At 46.3% G+C, this 22,905-nt stretch overlaps 1 protein-coding gene across 3 annotated transcripts in view; it reads left to right on the top strand.

Annotated features, from left to right (window-relative positions):
• Positions 1–22,905, top strand: part of psda (pleckstrin and Sec7 domain containing a) — a 62,676-nt gene that overhangs the window by 22,515 nt on the left and 17,256 nt on the right. For all 3 annotated transcript variants that reach the window (XM_031730304.2, XM_031730302.2, XM_031730301.2), the window contains 4 exons: positions 711–985; positions 1,063–1,331; positions 2,380–2,614; positions 2,689–2,948. In XM_031730304.2, coding sequence (XP_031586164.2) covers positions 1,066–1,331; positions 2,380–2,614; positions 2,689–2,948 — 761 coding nt within the window. In that variant the 5' untranslated portion in view covers positions 711–985; positions 1,063–1,065. The remainder of the gene's footprint in view (positions 1–710; positions 986–1,062; positions 1,332–2,379; positions 2,615–2,688; positions 2,949–22,905) is intronic.

The raw sequence follows: 22,905 nt of genomic DNA, 5'->3' as shown, positions 1-22,905 counted from the left end.
GACGGACTCGCGACAGAAAAGCCGATCAGCTGATCATTGATCAGTTTCACGATTGAAGTAGCAGCAGCAGAGGGAGAGAGAGGCAGTCGCTCCATATATCGGTTGTTAAGCTTAACGTGGGAATGCTTTACAAACATTCAGAGATGAACTTACACACTTGCTTTACGTCTCTCTGGGATAACTTCCTCGGAGATGAAATGCTGGTTTGGTAGCGAGGCTACAAATACACACAGCTGCTCTATCACGTGACGCACACTGCTCCGACGTGCTACGGTTATGAGCCGAGTTACGCCGTGTCGCAAGTTTTGTGAGGTGCTTTTTTGATATTTAATGGATCGGATTATATTTTTTTATTTCCCTCCGATATCCGATCCAGTAATTTAGGTCAGTATCGGACCGATACCGATACGTAATATCGGATCGGTCCATCTCTAGTTAAAACGGCGTTTTTCCTCCCCGCTGTCGCTAAGTGTTTGCTCCTATGGCGTTGTTGATTGTTGGGGTTTCTCTGTGTTATTGCAGGTCAGTACCTTACAATAGGAACCACCTTGAAGTTGCCTTTAAGATTTGGTGCTATCATAAAAAACTAGAATTGGATAAAAATGACAGAAAACTGGGGGGCAATCAGAGTTTAGCTTCAACACTTCGTTGGACCTTTTTTGTACTCTTTGACACTTGGAGTTATGACCATCTGCTTTTTCCTCCCGTAGACGCTCCGTCCACGACGCCTCCAACCAGCAGCTCGCCCAGTCCAACCCCACCCTCTTCCCTCCATCTAAAACCAGGCAATCAGAGGAGGGGGCGGGAAACCGAGGGACAAAAGCTGTCTCATCACGAGGTGCGGCAGATCGAGGTGGAACTGGTGACCACCGACCCTCGAGGCTCCACCCCCAAGACTGGCATCATCCGGCGAACCCTCAAATACTCGGAGACGGACCTGGACGCCGTGCCTCTGCGCTGCTACCGTGAGACCGACCTGGACGAGGTGCGTGCACCTCCACTTGTTTGCATCTCATCTGGTTTCTTTTAAAATACGTTATCATCATCTTCTGTGTGGTGTAGGTAATGCGGGCGGAGGCAGCCGAGGAGGCGGACTCGGCCTTCGGAAGTAACCGCAGTGTCCTCGGAAACTCCAACTTCAACCCCGCCGACCCCTCCCCAAAACCTCACCCAGGTGGAAGGAAGGAGGTTGATGGGGAGGAGGAGGAGGAAGACGAGGAAGATGAGGAAGAAGGAGGAGTGGTGAGCTGGGCCAGCGTCAGGATGCAGGGAGACCAACAGAGACAGAGAGCCATGAAGGAGGAGGAGGTGCTCAGCCTGCTGCTGAAGGGGTGAGAGGGCGAGGAAAGGGGCTGCAGGGGGAGGACGTCCAACTAGGGCTGGGCTATATCATACCGTTCACGGTAATACCGGTGTAATTTTGGGCAACGATAGGAAAATGAAATATTGCGATAGAATGTGGGTAAAACGCGCATGCGCAGTCCCTTTGTTTACATACGCACATGGCGGCGACGCAGAATGAGAAGAGCGAAAGTGGATCGTTAAATGAAACGGATGAACCAGAACTGGTTTGTAAAAATGCTGCAACTTCAGTGGTGTGGAACTGGTTTAGCTTTCGTCCGTCAGATACACAACAAAGCACTATTTTTGGTAGCGCATGCTAGCGGGCCGTCGTTATTACCGTGTTGTTTGGAAAATACGGTGCACTTAAAATCAATCCTTTGATTTTTCTGAAAATCGACAGTGCCCCTTATAATCCCGTGTGCCTTATGTATGAATTCTGGTTGTGTTTACTGACCTCGAAACGATTTTATGTACACGGCGCTCGAAAATCTGTCAAATCTTCAAAGCTCCGCCCTGCCTGCGTCTGAATAACCACACGAGATGCTGCTACACAGAAATGAAGGATTTATTATCTGACAACCACAAAAGTTGTGTTCAGTTGTAAATGCTGGAAGAAGCTTTTCTCCTGTCAGATTAAATTTAACAGTAAAATCCTGATTTCAGTCCTGTATCTTACTTTTCTGGCCTATGACAGGCCACATTTTAAAAGCCACGCAGTGGGCCGTTTCTGGCCCGCAGGCCGTCTATTTGACCCCCCTGATCTATATTCAGTCCTGCAGCTGAGGAAGAAGGGCTGCCTGTGTGGGAGGCAGTCGTCTGTCCTGCTTCATTCATCCTCTTTAATGCACATGCGTGCAAACTGAGAGGCCGTGTGTGCAGACCTTTTCCTCCTCTTTGGAGCCCGATTCCTCCCGCTCGGCTTTTTAAACTTTTCTTTGATCCCAGTTTGCACTGATGAGACTCGGCGTGAGCGTCTGTGAAACCCAGGATTAAACACGCAGTCAGGCTTTAACACGTTTAACTCCTCTTCCTCAGGTCGCCGGAGTCCTCCGACACCCACGGCGGCCTCAAGTCTCCGATCTCCATCGGCAGCCCCCGCCGACCCTCCGACAGCAACCTGGACTCCTTCAGCCGCCACTTCGAGAGCATCATGGAGTCCCACCGAGCCAAGGGCACGTCATACAGCAGCCTGGACAGCGTGGACCTGCTGACCTCGGGATCCACATCCGTGTTCACCTTCGACCTGCCCACCCTCACGCCGGAGATCCAGGTAGGACGTGGAGAGGAGGTGTGTCGCTGCTTCCTGTGCGCAGCAGGATGTAACGCTGTCCCGTCTGTGTTCAGAGTCAGATCTGTGAGAGCGCCAAGCAGATTATCGAGCTCAGCTTCGCCCCGCTGGCCCGTCCGGACCCGTCCGCCGCCTCTGAAACGTCTCGCTCCGAACTTGCCCTCAGCGCCTCGGGGGCGGGGCTCCGAGGAGGCTCCAAGGATGACGGCGGCCCTCCGGTCAGGTCCAAGTCGGAGAGAGACTCGTGGCGTCGCTCCATCCTCAAAGACGGCTTCAGGAAGGCGAGCTCGACGCCAGCACTCCACAGCAGCATCAGGTGAGTCGGACCGCTCGCTCGTTCTGCATCCAGACGAGGAGATGAGCTCCTGATGGGTGTAAACGCCGGTCGTTGTCGTGGAAGAAGGAGCTCTGCATGTGCGTGCATGGGTGTGTGCGTGTGCGTGCGTGTGTGTGCGTTGTAGCACTCTCTGGATGCTGTGACTCTGAGGAGCAGACGTGATCTGCAGATTAAAGTGATGAAAGCTGCTGCAGGGACTCAGATCAGCCACAAGGTGGCAGCACAGCTCTGTGTGTGTGTGTGTGTGTGTGTGTGTGTGTGTGTGTGTGTGTGTGTGTGTGTGTGTGTCATACAGATGGAGAGTGCAGACATTTACTCATTTTTCCGTTTCTTTTTTTAACCCTCTGGCTTCGCCGTTCCTGCAGCAGCTGTTTTTAACCTCGTTTTATTTTCCTCCAGTTAATCTTCAGATTAAAAGCCTAAAAAACCAGCAGCAGCTTTCGTCCTCGTTCACCTCACACACTTCAGTTAATGAAGCACGAGGTGAGCTGAACTAAACTATGAATATAAGTTTGATGGACGAGACGTGGTTGTTGAGAAATAATAGATTTGTGTTATTGGCGGCTCGTGCTTCTGTCCCAGCTTTGTACAAACATCGTGAAACTGTCATTTTAAAGTCGTGTAACTGCCGTCTGAGCAGCTGGAAACACTTTTCAGGCCTTTTGCATTAAGTTTCTTAAGTTTCAGTTTGTTTTATATGAATTTTCACAGTCAGACCTATGAGGTCACAAACTAACAGCATCTTAAAGTAAATTTCCAGAAATACTCGGTCCTGCCACCAGTCTGTTTGAGACGCTGCCCCCTGCTGACAGTAAAGCACTACGACACGTAGCCTACTGTCTGCAGAGCTGCGTGTAGGCTAGAGGAGAGGAACAAAATACAGCGTAGTGTTTTTGTCTAGCGCTGCATCGAGACAGAGACAATAAATATCACCAAATATCAGGGACATCAAATATTTCATTAAATAAACAAAATGGGAATTCACAAACGGGGGGCTCGTCTTACGCACCGCCGTCCTGAGATCACGGCTAATCAGCTCAACTGACAAATCATCCTCGGCCCGATAAAGCTAGCTGCAGAGCGAGCTCACAGCTCGATAGCAACAAAGAAACAGGAAGTCGGTGGCCGTTTTGTGATATTATAGAAGGATAACGTGTGGCGTGATTGCTCAGGCCACCTGACAGCAGTGGCTCGACTCGGCACTGCAACTGCTTTTACTCTGGTTCCTCCCACAGAGCAGGAAGGCTGCTGCCTGCAGAGGTGATGGTTGAACTTCTGTCCATGCAGAATGCAACACACACATGAGTTCTGAAGGTTTGCTACAGTTGCTGTTTCATCAGAAACAGGTTGCATGTAAGTGCCAGCTGAGTCGCAGGCTGACTGCAGGCTGCTGTCGCAGGACGATGAGCGACACGTTTCGAACAAAGATGGTGTTTTTGAAGCTTGCCGAGCAGTTTTGGTTGCACATCCTCTCGTGCTCCACTTCCAGCTTTATACGGTTACTTTCCTTTAAACCAAACCACGGTGGTCACATGACGCGGGTCCCATCAGCTGATGGAGTGTGGTCAGCGGAACCGTTTCCCACTATATTCATTGTGTTACAGTAGTGCATCACTCTAAACCAGTTTAGCACTTAAACCATTAAACTCATACTGACAGCTGATGTTTAGTTTGTTTCTCAGAATGATTAATAAAGCAAAAACAAACAGATTTGATTAGACCAGCATCGCCTGCCTCCACCTCCTCCTGTCCCAGCATGCTCCTCTGTTACACCACCCCTCTGCATGTCCTCCTTCACTGCTCCATCTTCACCCCCCTCCTCCCTCCTGCACACGCTCAGACCATCTCAGCCTCTGTGGCTCTGAGCGGTCTGAACATTTGAACACCTTCGGTCTTTAAACCTTCTCTTTCTCTCTTTGTCTCGCTTCCACTGACTTTCCTTCATCTTGTCTCCAGAGCACGCCTCCACCTCTCCAGGCTCTCCTCCGCCCGCTCTCGCTGCAGATCGCAGTGTTGTCTGCAGACTCCTGCCTGACGTCACCTGTCAGTCTGTCTATCAGCGACGCAGACAGGAAGGAGCTCAGAGCAGATCCCGATGTAATCCCACCCCCACCTGTCACTCCTGCTCCACACCTTTGTCCTCATGTCCTGCACCACCCTCACGTACTTCCTCATGCAGTACCACACTTCCTCTTTCTGCAGCCAATCATCTGCTCCTCCTTAAACATCACATGTTACAGTCACGTTTGCTTTAATTACAACTTACAAAAATATAACATTTACACTTTCCAGTGTTCGTACCCGAATGATCCCCAAATCGTTGCGCTCACTCTGATTTTGCATATTTTTAAATCATTTTCTTGCAGACGTTGGTGTCACCTTCTTTGGGCTGTTTGAATCACTCATTTTATCTTTTAACAAATGATAAAACATTTAATTTCTTTCTCAGTTTATTTTGTCTAAGCGTCAGTTCTAGTTACTGTTTGTGTTCACTGCAGCGCGGCTGTTAAACTGAACTGTTAGTTCTATTTTTCTCCAGATTAGTTGAGTTAATCTGCCCACGTGCAGCTCGGCTCCTGCAGGATTACGACCTGGAGTGTTTGTATTCCTGCTCCAGCTCCAGCGCAGTGCAGGATAACAGCATTCAGGTGGAAATGAGCAGAATACGGTTTTAATTCAGGGGTGGGATAAAATCGGGGAGCTCGCTCCTGCCTGTTGTTGACTTCAGTGTAAATGGAAGAATTCACACGTTTTCTTGCTTGTGTGTGGTTAAAACGTCACTCTGCACACGGACACGTTCAAACATCTGAGGAGTGAAATGGAAACAGCCGGCCTGCTGCTGGGAGCTTTCCCAGCATGAGCTGGAGGAGCTCGCCATTTTCCTTGTTGGCCTCGCGCCACGGCTTCGGCTGGGTGTGGACGAATTCAGACGCAGTCAAAAACTTTATTGTTCCCAGCAGAAACTCACATCGAGCTGCAGCGAGAGAGGAATTCAGACTTGGACATGAAAAACAGGATCACACCCAAACAGCTAAGTCCAGGCGCCTTCACGCTCACATGCATTTGCACTCCTAGCTTCGTGAGGACCTCTGTGCATCGCATCCTCCAAGAGGACATGATGCATTCCAGCAATACACCCCCCCCCGCCCTGAATCTAATCCTAATCTGCACCTTCAAACGGCTTCATGTGGGAGGTCTGTCCTCATAGGGATAGGTGTACACACACACACACACACACACACACACACACACACACACACACACACACACACACACACACACACACACACACACACACAGTTTTATCAGCCTATAGAGGGAAATTCCAGATGGAGTGAGGCAGGGTGGAAGTAAAGACCTCCCACTCCTGTCTGAAAACTAGAAACACTCTGAAATGTTTTCACTCCTCCTCCTCTCCCCCTCCTCCTCCTCGCTGTCATTCATGTGGATGTTTTCCATCTGTTGTTTGTGTGTTCCGACCTCTGACCTGCTTTCCCTTGGTTCGTGGTGATGCTTCTGCTGTGGAGCTGAAGCGTAGATCCTTTGCTGTTATTGTGAGCTGAAACACGACAACACGTTTGTGTGCGGCTGTAAATACTCTGAGTTTTGTGTTTTCAGATGGATTTTTAGTCTTCTGTTGTAGATAACCGTGGTGTAGAGCGGCGGCTGCCCGCTCTTTTTAAACGACTCTTCCATTTCTATGATCATCTTTCAGCCGGAAGGTTTAACGATGTGATCTGGGTCGAGCGCAGCAGCAGGCCGTGCACAGACGTAGTCTCACAGTGTGACCTGCTGTTTGCAGGTTTAAACACTTCCACGGTCACAGCGACTTCCACCAATCAGAGCCGTCGCTGTTTCGGTTTGTGTGCAGTGTAGTTGTGTTTGTGTGACGTGGTGAATAAAACGCACTTTAGTTGAAGCGAGGCTGACGTGGTGCAGACGTGTGATGGTTACAGCGTCATGGCTCATATTGAAGATCTGTGAGCAGCGTTTGGAATGAGGTTTAGCTTCTGGACCCGCCCCGCCGAGCTCTGCATCAGGGACACACACACACACTGTACCCCTGTACTGTGTGTATATAAATGCTGTAGGTTCAGTTTAATGAGTAAATTCTGAATTTATCTTATTCATGTGAACCAAGAACATTAAAGAGAAGTTGCTGCTCGCGCTCAGCTGAAATCCTAGATCTGTTCTCATGTTCCAAGTTTCTCTTTAAGCTTTCAGTCACGTTCATGCGGCGCCTCGATGCGGCTGAAGTTTATCGAGCTGCTGAAAACTTCCAGGATGGTGAGACGAGACAAAGAGAGGAAGAGGGGAAGGAGAGGACAGAGGGGGGAGGGCGAGGAGCCGAGGAGGAGGAGGGGCGTGCCGGGTCAAATGGGGGAGGAAGCGCATACCTCCTTCCCCTCTGTGCTGGAAAATAAGCCAGCTGATGGACGAGAGGGGCAGGACGAGGAGAAGGTCCAGCGGAGAGGAGAAAGAGGGAAAGTTGTGCCGTGAAGTTGGGAGAGGAGCCGCGCCGTGGTTTCAAAAAGTGTGGAAGAAAGAGGAGGAGGACTGGAAGCAGACGGATCAGAGAGGAGACGCTGCTGCCGGAGGATTTCCTTACCGAGGCTCCGAATGAAGCGGAGAACTCGAAGCAGATGATGTCATAGCTTAATGATGTCATCAGATTAACGTGTGGGTGACGTCGCTCCGATTCCCTCGATAACAGCTCGCCGTGGTTCGGAGACATCGATGTGGATGTTGTTTGATCGGCGGCTGCTCTCTCACAGGCTCGGTGTGAGAGTGGGCGGGGCCGTGTCGTAATGGCGAGATACCTGCTGTGCTGGGGGGGCGGGGCTCTGGAGGACAGGTACATGTATGCCCCGCCCTACCCGGCTGTGTACAGGTGAGGTTAAAGCTTCCTGTTTCTGAAACATGAGATCAGTGATGTCATTGATGTTTAAATATGTAAACAGGGAATTTATTAAATACATTTATTATTTATTAGTTTGTTATTGAGAAAAATGACAAAGTTAACTGTTGTCAGCAGGAAACGACACCACAGCATAAAGTCAAAGAGATGATCTGTCCTGTTCTGGTGTGTGATTGGTCGGTTTTTGTGGGGAAAAATCATCTCCGACTGTTTTTGAGAGATGCTGAGGTTTAAAACCAGTATGTGCAGATGGTTTAGTATAAAGTGCTTTGGGGTCCTTAGGGACTAAGTAAAGCGCTATACAAATGCAGGCCATTTACCAAACTGCCACAGATGCCAAAACCCTGCAGTTCCTCTACCGTCCAGTAGGGGCAGCGGCGAGTCAGTCCCCACAGACTCCCATGTTAAAACTGATACACAAACTGGTCTGGGTTCTGTACATAACAATGCTCTTATGACTCGCCTTATTAGGGGTGTGGCCTCTTTGACTGAGCTGCTAGCTGTCTGCTAGCTTCACCTGGACCTCTGGATCATGTTTGTAGAGTGCACAGTGAGATCTGAGGATTTGATGTGGATGTTATTAATTCGCAGACGTCTGTGTCTGAGCAATGCTCCCATACAGTCTGTGGCTGCTAACGTCCGTCTACCCAGAATCCTGCGTATCGCCCGTCTTTCACATAAACACAGGTTTGTTCTAGTGTCGTAAATGAAAACGATGCAGAGATGAATACCATTGTACAGTTACGAGTATTTGTGGTTCACTGAGTGATTCAATTCAATTCAATTCAATTCAATTTTATTTATATAGCGCCAAATCACAACAAAAGTCGCCTCAAGGCGCTTTTATATTGTACAGTAGATAGCACAATAATAAATAGAGAAAAACCCAACAATCATATGACCCCTATGAGCAAGCACTTTGGCGACAGTGGGAAGGAAAAACTCCCTTTAACAGGAAGAAACCTCCGGCAGAACCAGGCTCAGGGAGGGGCGGCCATCTGCTGCGACCGGGTTGGGGTGAAAGAAGGAAAACAGGATAAAGACATGCTGTGGAAGAGAGACAGAGATTAATAACAGATATGATTCGATGCAGAGAGTCTATTAGCACATAGTGAGTGAGAAAGGTGACTGGAAGGAAAAACTCAATGCATCATGGGAATCCCCGGCAGCCTACGTCTATTGCAGCATAACTAAGGGAGGATTCAGGGTCACCTGGTCCAGCCCTAACTATATGCTTTAGCAAAAGGAAAGTTTGAAGCCTAATCTTGAAAGTAGAGATAGTGTCTGTCTCCTAATCCAAACTGGAAGCTGGTTCCACAGAAGAGGGGCCTGAAAACTGAAGGCTCTGCCTCCCATTCTACTTTTAAATACTCTAGGAACAACAAGTAGGCCTGCAGTGCAAGAGCGAAGTGCTCTAATAGGGTGATATGGTACTACAAGGTCATTAAGATAAGATGGGGCCTGATTATTTAAGACCTTGTATGTGAGGAGCAGGATTTTGAAATCAATTCTGGATTTAACAGGAAGCCAATGAAGGGAAGCCAAAACAGGAGAAATATGCTCTCTCTTTCTAGTCCCTGTCAGGACTCTTGCTGCAGCATTTTGGATCAGCTGAAGGCTTCTCAGCGAGTTTTTAGGACTTCCTGATAATAGTGAATTACAGTAGTCCAGCCTGGAAGTAATAAATGCATGAACTAGTTTTTCAGCATCACTCTGAGACAGGATATTTCTAATTTTAGAGATGTTGCGCAAATGGAAGAAAGCAGTCTTACATATTTGTTTAATATGTGCATTGAAGGACATGTCCTGGTCAAAAATGACTCCAAGGTTTCTCACAGTGTTACTGGAGGCCAAGGTAATGCCATCCAGAGTAAGAATCTGCTTAGATACCATATTTCTAAGATTTTCAGGGCCGAGTACAATAACCTCAGTTTGATCTGAATTAAGAAGCAGAAAGTTAGCGGCCATCCAGGTCTTTATGTCTTTAAGACATTCCTGCAGTTTAACTAATTGGTCTGTGATACCTGGCTTCATGGACAGATAGAGCTGCATGTCATCTGCATAGCAGTGAAAATTTATGCTATGTCTTCTAATGATGCTGCCTAAGGGAAGCATGTATAATGTAAATAGAATTGGTCCTAGCACTGAACCCTGTGGAACTCCATAATTGACCTTAGTGTGTGAAGAGGACTCTCCATTTACATGTACAAACTGGAGTCTATTAGATAGATATGATACAAACCACTGCAGTGCAGTACCTGTAATACCTACAGCATGTTCTAATCGCTCTAATAGGATATTATGATCAACAGTATCGAACGCAGCACTGAGGTCTAGCAGGACAAGCACAGAGATGAGTCCACTGTCAGAGGCCATAAGAAGATCATTTGTAACCTTCACTAAAGCTGTTTCTGTGCTGTGATGAGCTCTGAAACCTGACTGAAACTCTTCAAATAAGCCATTCCTCTGCAGATGATCTGTTAGCTGTTTGACAACTACTCTTTCAAGGATTTTTGATATGAAAGGAAGGTTGGAGATTGGCCTATAATTAGCTAAGACAGCTGGGTCTAGAGATGCTTTTTAAGTAAAGGTTTAACTACAGCCACCTTGAAGGTCTGTGGTACATAGCTGATTATTAGAGATAGGTTGATCATATTTAAGATCAAGAATTAATTAATGGCAGGACTTCTTTGAGCAGTTTTGTAGGAATGGGGTCTAAAAGACACGTTGATGGTTTGGAGGAATTAATTATTGAAGTTAACTCAGAAAGATCAATTGGAGAAAAGAGTCTAACTTAACATCGATGGTACTAAGAGTAGCTGTAGATAATATTACATCTGTGGGATGATTATTGGTAATTTTTTCTCTAATGATAAAAATTTTATTTGTGAAGAAGTTCATGAAGTCATTACTAGTTAACGTTAAAGGGATGGTTGGCTCAGTAGAGCTCTGACTTTTGTCAGCCTGGCTACAGTGCTGAAGAGAAACCTGGGGTTGTTCTTATTTTCTTCAATCAGTGACAAATAGTAAGATGTTCTGGCTTTATGGAGGGCTTTCTTATAAAGCAGCAAACTATTTCTCCAGGCTAAATGATGATCCTCTAAATTTGTGACACGCCATTTCCTCTCAGCTTACGAGTTATCTGCTTTAGGCTACGTGTTTGAGAATTATACCACGGAGTCAGGTACTTTGGATTTGAGGCCTTAGTTTTCACAGGAGCTACAGTATCCAGAGTCGTATGCGTAGTGAGGAGGTAAAATTATTAACAAGATAATCGACCTCTGTTGGAGTAGCGTTCAGATAGCTGCTCTGCTCTATGTTGGTACAGGGCATTGAAGATGATAACAGTGGGTGGATTATATTCTTAAACTTAGTTACAGCACTTTCAGAAAGACATCTACTTTGATAAAGTCTACTCTCCACTGCTGTGTAATCAATTATTGTAAATGTAAATGTTATCAGGAAATGATCAGACAGCAGAGGGTTTTCAGGAAACACTGTTAAATGTTCAGTTTCTATGCCATACGTTAAAACAAGATCTAGAGTGTGATTAAAGTGGTGGGTGGGTTCTTTTACATTTTGAGAGAAGCCAATTGAGTCTAATAACAGATTAAATGCCATGTTGAGGCTGTCATTTTTAGCATCTACATGGATGTTAAAATCACCCACAATAATTATTTTATCTGAGCTGAGCACTAAATCAGATAAAAAGTCTGAGAAATCAGAGAGAAACTCTGTGTAAGGCCCAGGTGGACGATAGATGATAACAAGTAAGACTGGTTTCTGAGTTTTACAGCTGGGGTGGACGAGGCTAAGCATCAGGCTTTCAAATGAATTAAAAGTCTGTCTTGGTCTTTCGTTAATTAATAGGCTGACAACACAAAGCGTCCTCCTCTGTTTTTAGTTCGGCCGGGATCACGATATGGGAAACGGTGTGAAGAGGAGGAGCTGGGATGGAGAAGGGTTGCAAAGTGGCTTGTAGATGAAGCAGCACCCTTCCTTAAATAGTGTAACAGCAATGAGGATGTGGAGGTTTACCCCAACCGGTCGCAGCAGACGGCCCGCCCCTCCCTGGGCCTGGTTCTTCCTGTTAACAGGGAGTTTTTCCTTCCTACTGTCACCAAACGTGTGCTGATAGTCTGATTGTTACTGGAGGTCTTTACCTCACTATATAAAGCACCTTGACTGTTGTTGTGATTTGAGATGGGAATCAGCTGAGTCTTGGGTCTTGTTGTGATTGGTTAACTGTCTTCATGAGTGGAAGTTGTTTCAAAGATGTCGTGAGCTGCAGTTTTTCTGTAAAACCGACAGCGGCGCGTTAAAAATGTCAGACTGAGGGTAACCTCGGTCTGACATTTGAACTGTTAATGACTTTCATGAATCTGAGCTTGTGCGGTTGTGCACAGGTGGATCTGGGCTGGCCTGCTGTTTAGACGCCCCTCAGTCCTGTCGCCGTCTCTGAGGACTTCAGCCTGCTCTGTTTTTTTTTTTTTTGTTGCACTGATGCAACTCTGTGAAACGTCCCCACGCCGCGTTCTCTCCGCAGCAGTGTTTGTCAGTCGTTCCTGTGTGTCCGGGTGAACAAGGAGAGGAAGGGGGACAGAAGGAAGGAGGAGGGGAGGAGACGCGTGCCGTCCGCCCGTCAGTTTTAACCTCTGCTCAGCCGTTACAGTGCAGCACGCCTTCCTTTATATTTTCACTCGGTATGATTTGGTTTCAGGGCAGCTCTGCTTCAGTTCTTTCATAATGCTGTTTGTTTTTAAGCTTGGGCTGTTTGATCCACAGGAGAGTTCAGTTTGACATATAAATAACTAAGAGGCGGTGTGGTGTGTAGTTTACAGTACAGCTGCTGGTACCGGCCAGCCCAGCAGGAGGCGCCCATAGGAAACCTGCCTGGTAACTGCAGGTCAGGCTGGAGCTTTACATTCAGTTTCACATAAAACGCCTGTTTAGCTACAGAGCTCTGTGTTGGGACTTGCTTTATGGCGCGCTCTCGTCCGTCAGTTTAGTGCAGCTGGAGCTGATGTGACAGGAGAAGCTCGATTGAGAGGAAGAAAACCTGTGGACGGATTGTTTTTGGCCCAGCAGGAGAAGAGTCCTTTCATTCCCACATTTGTTTTATTGACTGAAACTTTCTTTGTGCCGTCCCGGCTGAAGCTGAACCGACACTTCACTTTAACGTCGTGAGCAGCGGCCACCACCTAAGATGGCGGCATGGATGTCCTGATGGTGGGACGCTGTGGTGGGCGGGGTTTTGGTTTGCCTCTCAGGTTTTGGGGCACGTCCGGTCTTTGTTGCTGACTGAAGTTTCTGAACTGAACTAAAGAGCGAGTGAGTTGTTGGCGACGGGCACGCACGGCTGAGAAGCAAAGGGGTGTGTTTGATATGTGACACGTGTGATGGACTCAGGCAGCCTCACATGCACCGTACGTTCAGTTTTTATTCGTGTTTCACTAAAATGTGTTTTCACATCTATTTTTAGTCCGCTGTAATAACCTGGATGTTAAAACCCTAAAAACACTAAAACTGGTGTGGATTTGACACAGTGTGGTTTTAGAAACTTCAAATTATGGAACCAAAACAAACTGGTTGTTTGATGTGCTGCACGCGCTGACCTCTCCATCAGCCAGTCTGAGGGTTTATGAAAGCTTTGCAAACTGCGGTCCACTCAGAGGTTTGTGTGTGCAGCTCAAAGGCAGACTGTCCTTGGACTTCACAAAGTTCTCCTTCTAATCAAAGAAACCTAAATGTTCACATTAAAAGTCAGTCGGAGCGCTCAGAGGTTTATTTTTCTCTAGTAAAGCTCTCATTTCTCAGATGTTGGTTTCAGTCACAAATATTAAGTTGCAGCTCGTGCAGCTTCTCAGTGTTTTGTGTGAATGATGTAGGACACCGAGGCTTTTCCTTTTTAGAGTCCCTTCACGATGCTGTGACTGATTTTGGTCCAGTCTTTGCAGGCTGGGTTTGAATTCGTGAGGGCGTGCTTGGAGCTGCCAGCTCTGACCTTCACTCCTTTAGCAGCCTGGCGTGAGCCTCAGGTTTACCTCTCAGGGTGCTGATGGAGGAGTTCGTCGCGTGTTTCTGGGCTTGCTTCAGTTTTCCTGTTAAACTGTGTGATCGGACTCAGCAGGAACTCGGCTCTGCTCTGAGGCTTCGCTCTGCATCGCTTCAAACAGACTCCATAATGAACCTGGTCCAGACGTTTCTGCTGAATAAAAGTCCCTGCAGGCAGAGGATCTCCTCTGGAGTTTGCAGGAAGTTTGCTGTTTTAACTTTCTAGCTGAGCATCCATTATAGATCAAGCACTGGTTTTGTGGGGAGGCCTGAGCGGAACATGTGACGGCTGAGCTGTTTTTACCTCCGTCTGAGGAGAGCCTCACGCTTTCACTGAGGTGTCTCATCGTCCTCGGGTTACGGGACGAGGTTTGGGTTTGTTTTAGACTGATTGTGGATAAAGTCTGGCACATGTTGTAATGACAGTGTTTCCAAACCGGATCACTAAACCTGGATGGGTTATTGATGACCACATCGTGACCATGTCGGGACGAGAGGCTGGCGTGCTCAGCTATAGACTGTATGTTAGCATTGCTCAGACACAGATATCTGCTAATCAGTAACATCCAAATCAAGTTTGCACCCCAACTGAAGCTCCGCCTCCTCAGACAGTCTGTACAGTAGCCTCACAGCAGCCATATTATTGGTCACATGAAGTCATTAAAAAAGCTCCAACAGCACAAACACGATGCAGAGGTCCAGTTCAGGTGAAGCTACCAGCTACAGCCGCCTGTAAGTCAAAGAGGCCACGCCCCTAATGGTGCAAACTCGGTGAGTCATTGTTATCTACAGAGACCATCAGTTTTTGTATCAGCCTGTAAACATGTTTGTTTCTGCTGGACAGTTTTGTCTGTGGGGACTGACTCACTGCTGTCTCTGCTGGACACTAGAGGAACTGCAGTCTCCTTTTTAACGAGTAATCATATTTAATGCGCTCAGAAACAAAACGTACTGAGGACAGTAAACGTGCATCATTCTGAACAGTGAACCAGTCGGTCTGTGAGCTGTTTGTAGACGCTTTCCATCGGCGCTGCTTTGGGGTCTGCATGTGGGCTTTGTTGACATGAACACAAACACTGATTAACAGCAGGCTAGCTCTTTAAACCTGGGCTCTGAGAGCCTCATGTTCGCGTCGGCTGGCTGTCACTCAGCGCCTGTTTGTGGTTTGCTTGTTGTGGTGTGAGTCTGACTGACACGCCCTGGAAAATAACAGCGTTTCTGCCTTTCTCTGCATTCCTGCTTTCCTCCCGTCCGGCCTTTCGTTTTTGAGCTCTCTGTCTTGTTTTTCGCTCTGCTGCTCGGTGACTCATTGTTCTAAGCCTCTCTGTCTCAGCTGGTGGATCAAACCAGTCTCAGCTCAGATGGGGGGAGCACCAGGTGTCCAGATTGGGTCTGATGAAAAATGAAAAGGAGGTTTTCAACAACAAGGATCTGGGCGTGCATCCTAATGCTGTCATCCATCTGCACCTGGTATGGAAACAGAGAATCTGCACATCACAGATAAAAATCTTACATTTAAGTTCTCAAAGTCTTCAATATCCCCCTTCCTGCTTCTTCTCTTTGATGATTAGTTCAGTAAATTCATCATTTATTAGAGAACAGCTCTGTGCTTTAAATAAAAGCTTTACAGCATCACGAATTAATAACAGTTATTATCAGAGCTGCTGCTTTTCCATTAGAGAGGACTCACTGTGTTCTGATTTAAAGGTCCAGTCTGTCATTTGTAAAACATGTTTAACAGAAACAAGAATGTTGTGCTCATAAATGGACACCGAGTACTGTGGAACTGATGCTTTAGTTATTTATTAATAGAGTTAAACCTTTATTAATTTATTAATAAATAAAAATAAAGGAGAGTACATTTTGAATCATAACTATTACAGTATCATGATAATGATGTAATAGCATTGTGACGGTCACAGGATCGATCAGTCACGCTGTGAGTTTAAGAAGCATCAGCAATAACATCAAATCTGACATCATCAGTGTAATAAAACCAAATAAAACCTTCGGCCATTTTTAATGAAACGCAGGCGTTCAAACGCTTTTCTTTCCGAATGAACGTGGACTGATGACACATACGGTCGGTCACTGACGGTCGGTCACTGACGGTCGGTCACTGACGAGTTGAGGCTGATTGCTGCTGGATGCAGCAGGCTGATGTGTGTCAGCAATGATGAGCCATCGTATCTGAATGATGACGTTTGTTACTTCGCAGCAGACGTGACGACAAACCCGAGCGTGTTCTTCCGTGCTGACTCGAGACTCTCTTGGCTTTTGTGAAAGCAGCGGCGCTTTCTGTGAAGCGTGTTGGCGGCGGCAGAGCGGGCCGTCGTCTGCCTGCTGTTGACCTTGAACTTGGTCGGTGGGAGCGGGCGGATAGCTCAGAGATGCACTGAAAGAATTTCCTGGCGTCCTGTTGAGCGAGGTTCCCCGGCCGCTGGTTATTTCTGTCCGGGATGAATGGGCTGCGTCGTCGAGTGTGGGAGGGACTCGCCAGCAGAAACATCTGGACTCACATTCCCTCCGTTCACCAGGAAATACTACTGATGCAGCTCTGAGTCTGAGGCGCTCGCGGTCCTGCCATTGGCTGTAACAGCAGCGCCCTGTGACCATCATGTACTCCTACATGATGTTTGAGTAATCAGAGTAAACGTCTCTGGTTTTCTGCAGCACAAACTAAACAAACTGAAGCTGTAGGAAAAATAAGACATGTTGTAGTGATCCGTCCCAGAGCGCGAGCTGCGGGGGCGGAGCCCTGCGCTCTCCTCGTCGGGTCTTTGGTCGTGTCTGCAGCCGTCCTCGGATTTTGTCGGTTGTTTTATTGTATTTCCTGTTTTCTGGCCTGTGTTTGGTTTTGGTGCTGACTCGTGTGCGTGCTTCTGGGATTAGGTGGTGCTTTCTGTACCTGGCTGTGCTGTGTGGTCACGTGTTTTGTTGTTCTGACCTTTTGTCTTTATTGAATGTTTTAATGTCGTGTTTATTTGCATGTTCAGTATGTTTTTATGTTTTTAATATTAGAAGCTCTTCCTGTAATGTGTCGTGTTCCAGGAGATTTGATTGCACTTTAAGTGTTTTTCTGTTTTATTTCTGTAGTTGTGTAGCTGCTTGTGTAGCTGGTTGTGTAGTTGTGTAGTTCTCTGTTTCCTGTGGTTTGTCCCAGCGGGTTTTCGTGTGTTTTCTTTCTGTACAATGAGCTCTCAGGATCGTCGTATTTCTCTGTAATCTGACCAACTTTAGCTGCTTTCTGAGATTTTACATTTACATGGGTCACTAAATGAATTATTATGTGATGAGACAACCTTTAGTTGCCTGCAGGCCCGCTGACCGCCCAATCCAGTAAAGGGAAGCTCATTAAGGGAAGTAGACGTAGTCCACACGGTGGTTTGACCACTTCCCACTTTCAGACTCTCATTCAAAACTCTGACTTCATTTCCTCTTCGTGCCTGAGGTTTTTTTTAATGTTTTAAAAAGTGCGTTGATGTAAAGAGCGTCTGCGAGCGAAGAACGGCCGATGGACAACGGACACATTCCCACGACGACGGCAGCAGATAGGTGCGTTAAATTAAAAGTACTCCTCGTCGGGTGACGTTTGAGCACACGAGGCTGTATCGATCCTTGAGGGGACGCTGGTCGATGCAGCAGCAAACACTCGGGTTATAAATAGACTGCAGGCTGGAGAAGGAAACACAGCTGCACACAGCGCATTAACGTGTTTGCAGTTAGATGTGCTCCGTCTCTCAAGTTTAAATGCTGACGCTGACTGGGAGCATTTGCACTGAGGACTGGTTGAACTGGATATTTGTGTGTTCGATGTTACTGAAGGACGATATCAGGTGTTATCAAAAGCGTCTCCTCAGTTTGAATGAATTCTGTATTTTTATCTCCAGCCGAACAATAACAGACAAGTGAAAGTACCTGCTCGAGTTTTCGCTCCACACCCAAAAAGAAAAAGAAGCTGATAAAAAAAACAGAAACCGCTCGCTCGCCGCTCACTGCTCGGCGCCACCTGTTTTCATAATTTATCATTTTTTTCAGGAATAACCTCTTCAGTGTCTCTGCCTACGTATGTCGAAGGAAGCTTTTCCCACTCTGTGACCTGCTAAATGTCACACTGCATTAGCTGCTAACAGTTCCTGTTTGCAGGGTAACCATGGCAACAGAAAGTAATCCCCGTATTCATGCTGATGCTGAAAATGTGACACATGAGCGAGATGTGAGGTCACACAGACACCGAGGTTCACGGCTGCGTTTAGAACCATTAAAAACGGAGTCACGCCTTCGCTCTGCGCGCTGAGCCAACGTTTTCATGATCAAACTATAAATCCGTGTCCTGGAACATCCGCTGATCGTTTGTTGCTTCAATTTTATTTTCTGGTTCCTTCGAGAACGTGATGTCACCCGTGATCGATTCCTCGCCGGCAAGCTGCTGCTCCCGGCTCCCTCGTGGCGGGTCGTGGCGTCCCTGATGTCATTTGGCTGCTCCCGACTCGACTCCTTCATGTTGACCTGCAGCCGCCGGTCCTGGTTCGATTCTGGAGCTCCTCCGTGAGCCGGAGGCTCGCTCTAACAGAACCAGCGGCAGATGGAGAGCTGGCTGGTGAGCTACGGCGAGCAGAGCCAGCTGGGAGCGTAGGCTCAGCAGACCTAGGCTGACCAGAGTGGGCTAGCTGGCCTTGCCAGGTGGGCTTGCACTCTTACTCTTCCTGTCTGGATCACTTTGGCTCACGCGGACGTTCCCACTCTCCAAAGGACTAATCTGAGCCCTTACCTGTTGTACTGGTGTCACCCCAGTGTCTGTATCCCTGTCTCACATCATAAACTAGTTTCAGTCAGTGTTAGTCTCCCACCGTACAGAGGTAAACATACTCTACTGCTGTAGAAATATTAGGGGCTTTTCTATCTCCCGACCATAGAGGTCTCAGCTTCCACGGATGACTTGATATCTCACTATAACAACAGACTCATCATCCTCTTAGATATCTTGGCTCCTCAGAAAACCGTTTCCTTGTCTTGCTCTGGCCCCTGGTACTCATCTGAACTTCACCAACTCAAAGCTGTTGGACACCACCTGGAACGTCTCTTCAGGAAAACTGGGCTTCATAAGGACGTGTATCTCAGTCATATCTAACATTAGAAAGAAGCTATTTCTCAGGCTATATCTTCTTACTACACTCGTACTTTGTTCTCGACATCATACAGTATTGTTAAGCCTTCAGAGACCTTTAGCACACACACACTCTGCTGCAGTCTGTAACCTGTGAATCTTCATTAACGGCTGCCTGCTTCTGGTGATATGGTCAACTCCTACCCAACTGTCATCTTCTTTATCCAGTTTTAAACTTCCTATAATTCAGAAATCTTCTATTATTAGTAACTTAATCCAATTTTAATCTTGTTAAACTTTCAGTCCGCTCTCTTGGCTCGCTGATCACTAATACTCTAATCTCTCATCTCTGGTTCTGTTCCATCCTCTCTTAAAACTGCAATGATAACTCTGATATTGGAAAAACAAACCCCTAAGACCGAAACAATTTAAATAACGTCTCCAGACTATAAATTCTCTATTTGTAAATGATGTCTCAGAACTGCAGACCCTTTATTATTACTTGGGCTTAGTCTGTTGTTACCTTGATTAGTTTTATAGTTGTGATTTTATTTGTTTATATGTTTTTATTTTGCTGTATTATCTAACACGACCTTGTGGGTCTTTATTAAAGGTGCCTATAAATAAATGTGTTGTTGTTGTTGTTGTTGTTGTTGTTGTTGTTGTTGTTGTATATGAAGGACACCATAAGTTTGATTTTCATAAAGTTTTGTTTTTAACTGAACATGATGCTGCCAGTTCTGAATAACTATAACTTCCTCTGGGATTTGAAACATCCAAACAACCAACCGAGCATCCATCCGTCTGTCCTTCCAAATGCCCGACCAACCCTCCTCTAAAGCTCGCCTGTCAAACTCAGTGGGCGTTTCTCAATATGCGTACTTGTGCGTACTTGCGTTCTCGTGTACTCGTGATACGTCATCAGTCGGAGACCAAGTACTGTTCCAATTCGAAGTACGCATCAAGCCGAGAACGCGAAAAAGTCCCGGATGTGTTCTCGATCCGCCCGTTTTATCGAGCATGCATCGGTGTGGACTTGGGACAGCTAAATATCCCAGAATGCATTTCGTCCAAAACTCAACAGCGGACTCCTGGCACATCGTTTTCAAACCCCCCCCCCCCACTCCCGCTCCCGCTCGCGGACTTCTCACTACTCAGGTTAAAGAAACTCCAGCAACTGTCTATAGTATTGAGTGTCCACTAGAATAGAAATAAAAGCGTTCTAACATCTCACCTGCTTGTTTTTATTAAGGTATGTACACGTATGTACATGTACACTATTTTTATTAATAGAGGTTTCACTACTGAGGTTAAAAATGATATATAAGTCACTTAGATCACTTCTAAATGTTAATGTTTGGTTTATTTCAGTGTTTTATTTGTTCCTGAGTAAACCGGTTTGGCTGTGATTACAGTTAAGCTTCATAACATGTTACTCACAGTTAAATTAGGAGGGGACGGCAGTAAAAACTCCGGACCTGTGACATCATCACGTACGCTGGTGTTCCAATTGTACATATCGCGAGTCCGTGCTCGCGTTCTCGGCGGGTGCGTACTCACCGAGAACGTGAGTACTATGGGCTCAAGATGTGGTCATAAATATTTTGTACTTGTAAATCAGGATTTGTATGTGTAAAAAAGATTTGTGTGTGGACTTAGCCAAAAACCCCCCTGCAAGTTACAAGTACGAATTTTGACCCCATTTTTCTTCCTGTCATCTGATTGGTCAATGTCATGTCAATCACAAATGTAACAATCCAATCAGAGAACAGATGGGTTTGGCTGTCGGAGGGGCACTTTTTTGAACTGCAGGTCTTTGAAGGGAATAAATGCCCTTTTACATGCCAGCCCAGCGTTTTCCTTCATCACCACGAAGGAAAACAGTCTGTGGTCGTCCGAGTTTGGTGATTTTTGTGTCACAGGTCTACGTGTTTAATACAGCGCTGCGGACCGCGGGGGGGCAGTGTTTTGAAATGACAGTCTTCATTACAAAGCTTTCTTCGTTATGAATTAGCATACATGTTTTTATTGAACATTTGAAGAACTAGCAAAAAAAACAAACTGTTGTAGAGGACATAAAGTCAGAGATAGAAACGACAAGGAGCAGGTGCATCTAGTACAGGTAGAGCTGCTGCAAAAACCCACAGAGCTCAGCAGCCAGCGCAACAAATTCTGGATCCTTTGCTTTTAGTTAGCAGTTAGCATTAGCAGCACATCCTGCGTCCGATGTGAAAGGACCTTTATGCTGCGCACTGTGACTCACAGCAATGGTCCCGGGTCAGCCCTGACTTTGTGTTAAACTAATCCTAAAGTAATAATGGTATTTCTAACCACTGACATACCACAACTTTATCCTTTCAACAGCTGCTGAAAGTTAGGGGACCTAGCTGCTATCGGATATTTATATAGAGATCCTCCAGCTTCAAACTGTATTACCCTTCAAGGACCTGCAGTTCAAAAAGCGCCCTCCGACAGCCAAACCCATCTGTTCTCTGATTGGATTGTTACATTTGTGATTGACATGACATTGACCAATCAGATGACAGGAAGAAAAATAGGGTCAAAATTCGTACTTGTGACTTGCAGGTGTTTTTTTGGCTAAGTCCACACACAAATCTTTTTTACGCACGCACAAATCTTTTTTACACACACACAAATCTTTTTTACACACACACACAAATCTTTTTTACGCACGCACAAATTCTTTTTACACACACACAAATCTTTTTTTTACACACACACAAATCTTTTTTACACACACACAAATCTTTTTTACGCACGCACAAATTCTTTTTAGACATACAAATCCTGATTTACAAGTACAAAATATTTATGACCACATTTTGAGCCCATAGAGTACGTACTCACGTACAAGTGTCTTGAAAATGTGTCCCTGTTGCAACACACCTGACTAAAATTAAAAGGTCGTTAGCATGCTGAGGTTCACCCTTCTGATTCATGCCACAGCAGCTGATGAGTAAATGATCACGGTGCAATAAAAACACTTTTAGAAGTACATTTTTCCAAACACTTACACTACGTCCACACGTACGCGGGTATTTTTGAAAAAGGAGATTTTCCGTTTTCGTTTTGAAAAATAATCCCGTCCACATGTAAACGCAGAAATGAAGGAAAACGCTGCTAGGAACATGCCAAAGCAACAGGTGGCGATATATTCCTAACCGTGTCGAAATGTTGGCCAATCAGAAGTCTAGAAGCCTCGGTGGGAAATAGTAAACAAAGATGGGGCATAGAAGCAGAACCGAGTGGTATGTGTGGAGGGACAGTAACTGTGTGTGTATATATAAGCATTTAAACACTGCAGAGAGTACAATTAACAGTAACAGTACTGTAGAAATTCATTTCACCGAAACAATAACGTGGCGCACAGTGTGACGTCAAAAAAGGCGCACACCTTTGACGCTGCGTTTTCTCCGTTTTTCTCGTCCACACGTAAATGCAAAAACGGAGTTTTCAAAATCTCCACCCTGGCAGGCGTTTTTAGAAATCTCCGTTTTCAGTGACCGAAAACGCCGTTTACGTGTGGACGAAAGGTGCAAACGCATAGAAAAATCTGTGTTTTCAAAAATACCCGTGTACGTGTGGACGTAGCCTTATATTTATTTAAATTTACTTGAGCAGGGTTAGGGGTTTGTCACCTCAGCATCCAGTCTAGTTCATTAGTCTTGCTAATGACCTTTTAATTTTAGTCAGGTGTGTTGCAGCAGGGACATGTTTTCAGGACACTGGCCCCCGAGGCCTGGAGTTTGACACCCCTCCTCTAAGGCGTTTCTGAGTTTTGGGAATGGAACAGCGTCTTTTACTTCTGGAGTTTCTCCATGTTGATGTGCGTCTCC

Source organism: Oreochromis aureus, linkage group 13 (genome assembly GCF_013358895.1).
Source record: "Oreochromis aureus strain Israel breed Guangdong linkage group 13, ZZ_aureus, whole genome shotgun sequence".
Lineage (NCBI taxonomy): Eukaryota > Metazoa > Chordata > Actinopteri > Cichliformes > Cichlidae > Oreochromis > Oreochromis aureus.
This window is presented reverse-complemented; position numbering and strand designations above follow the sequence as displayed.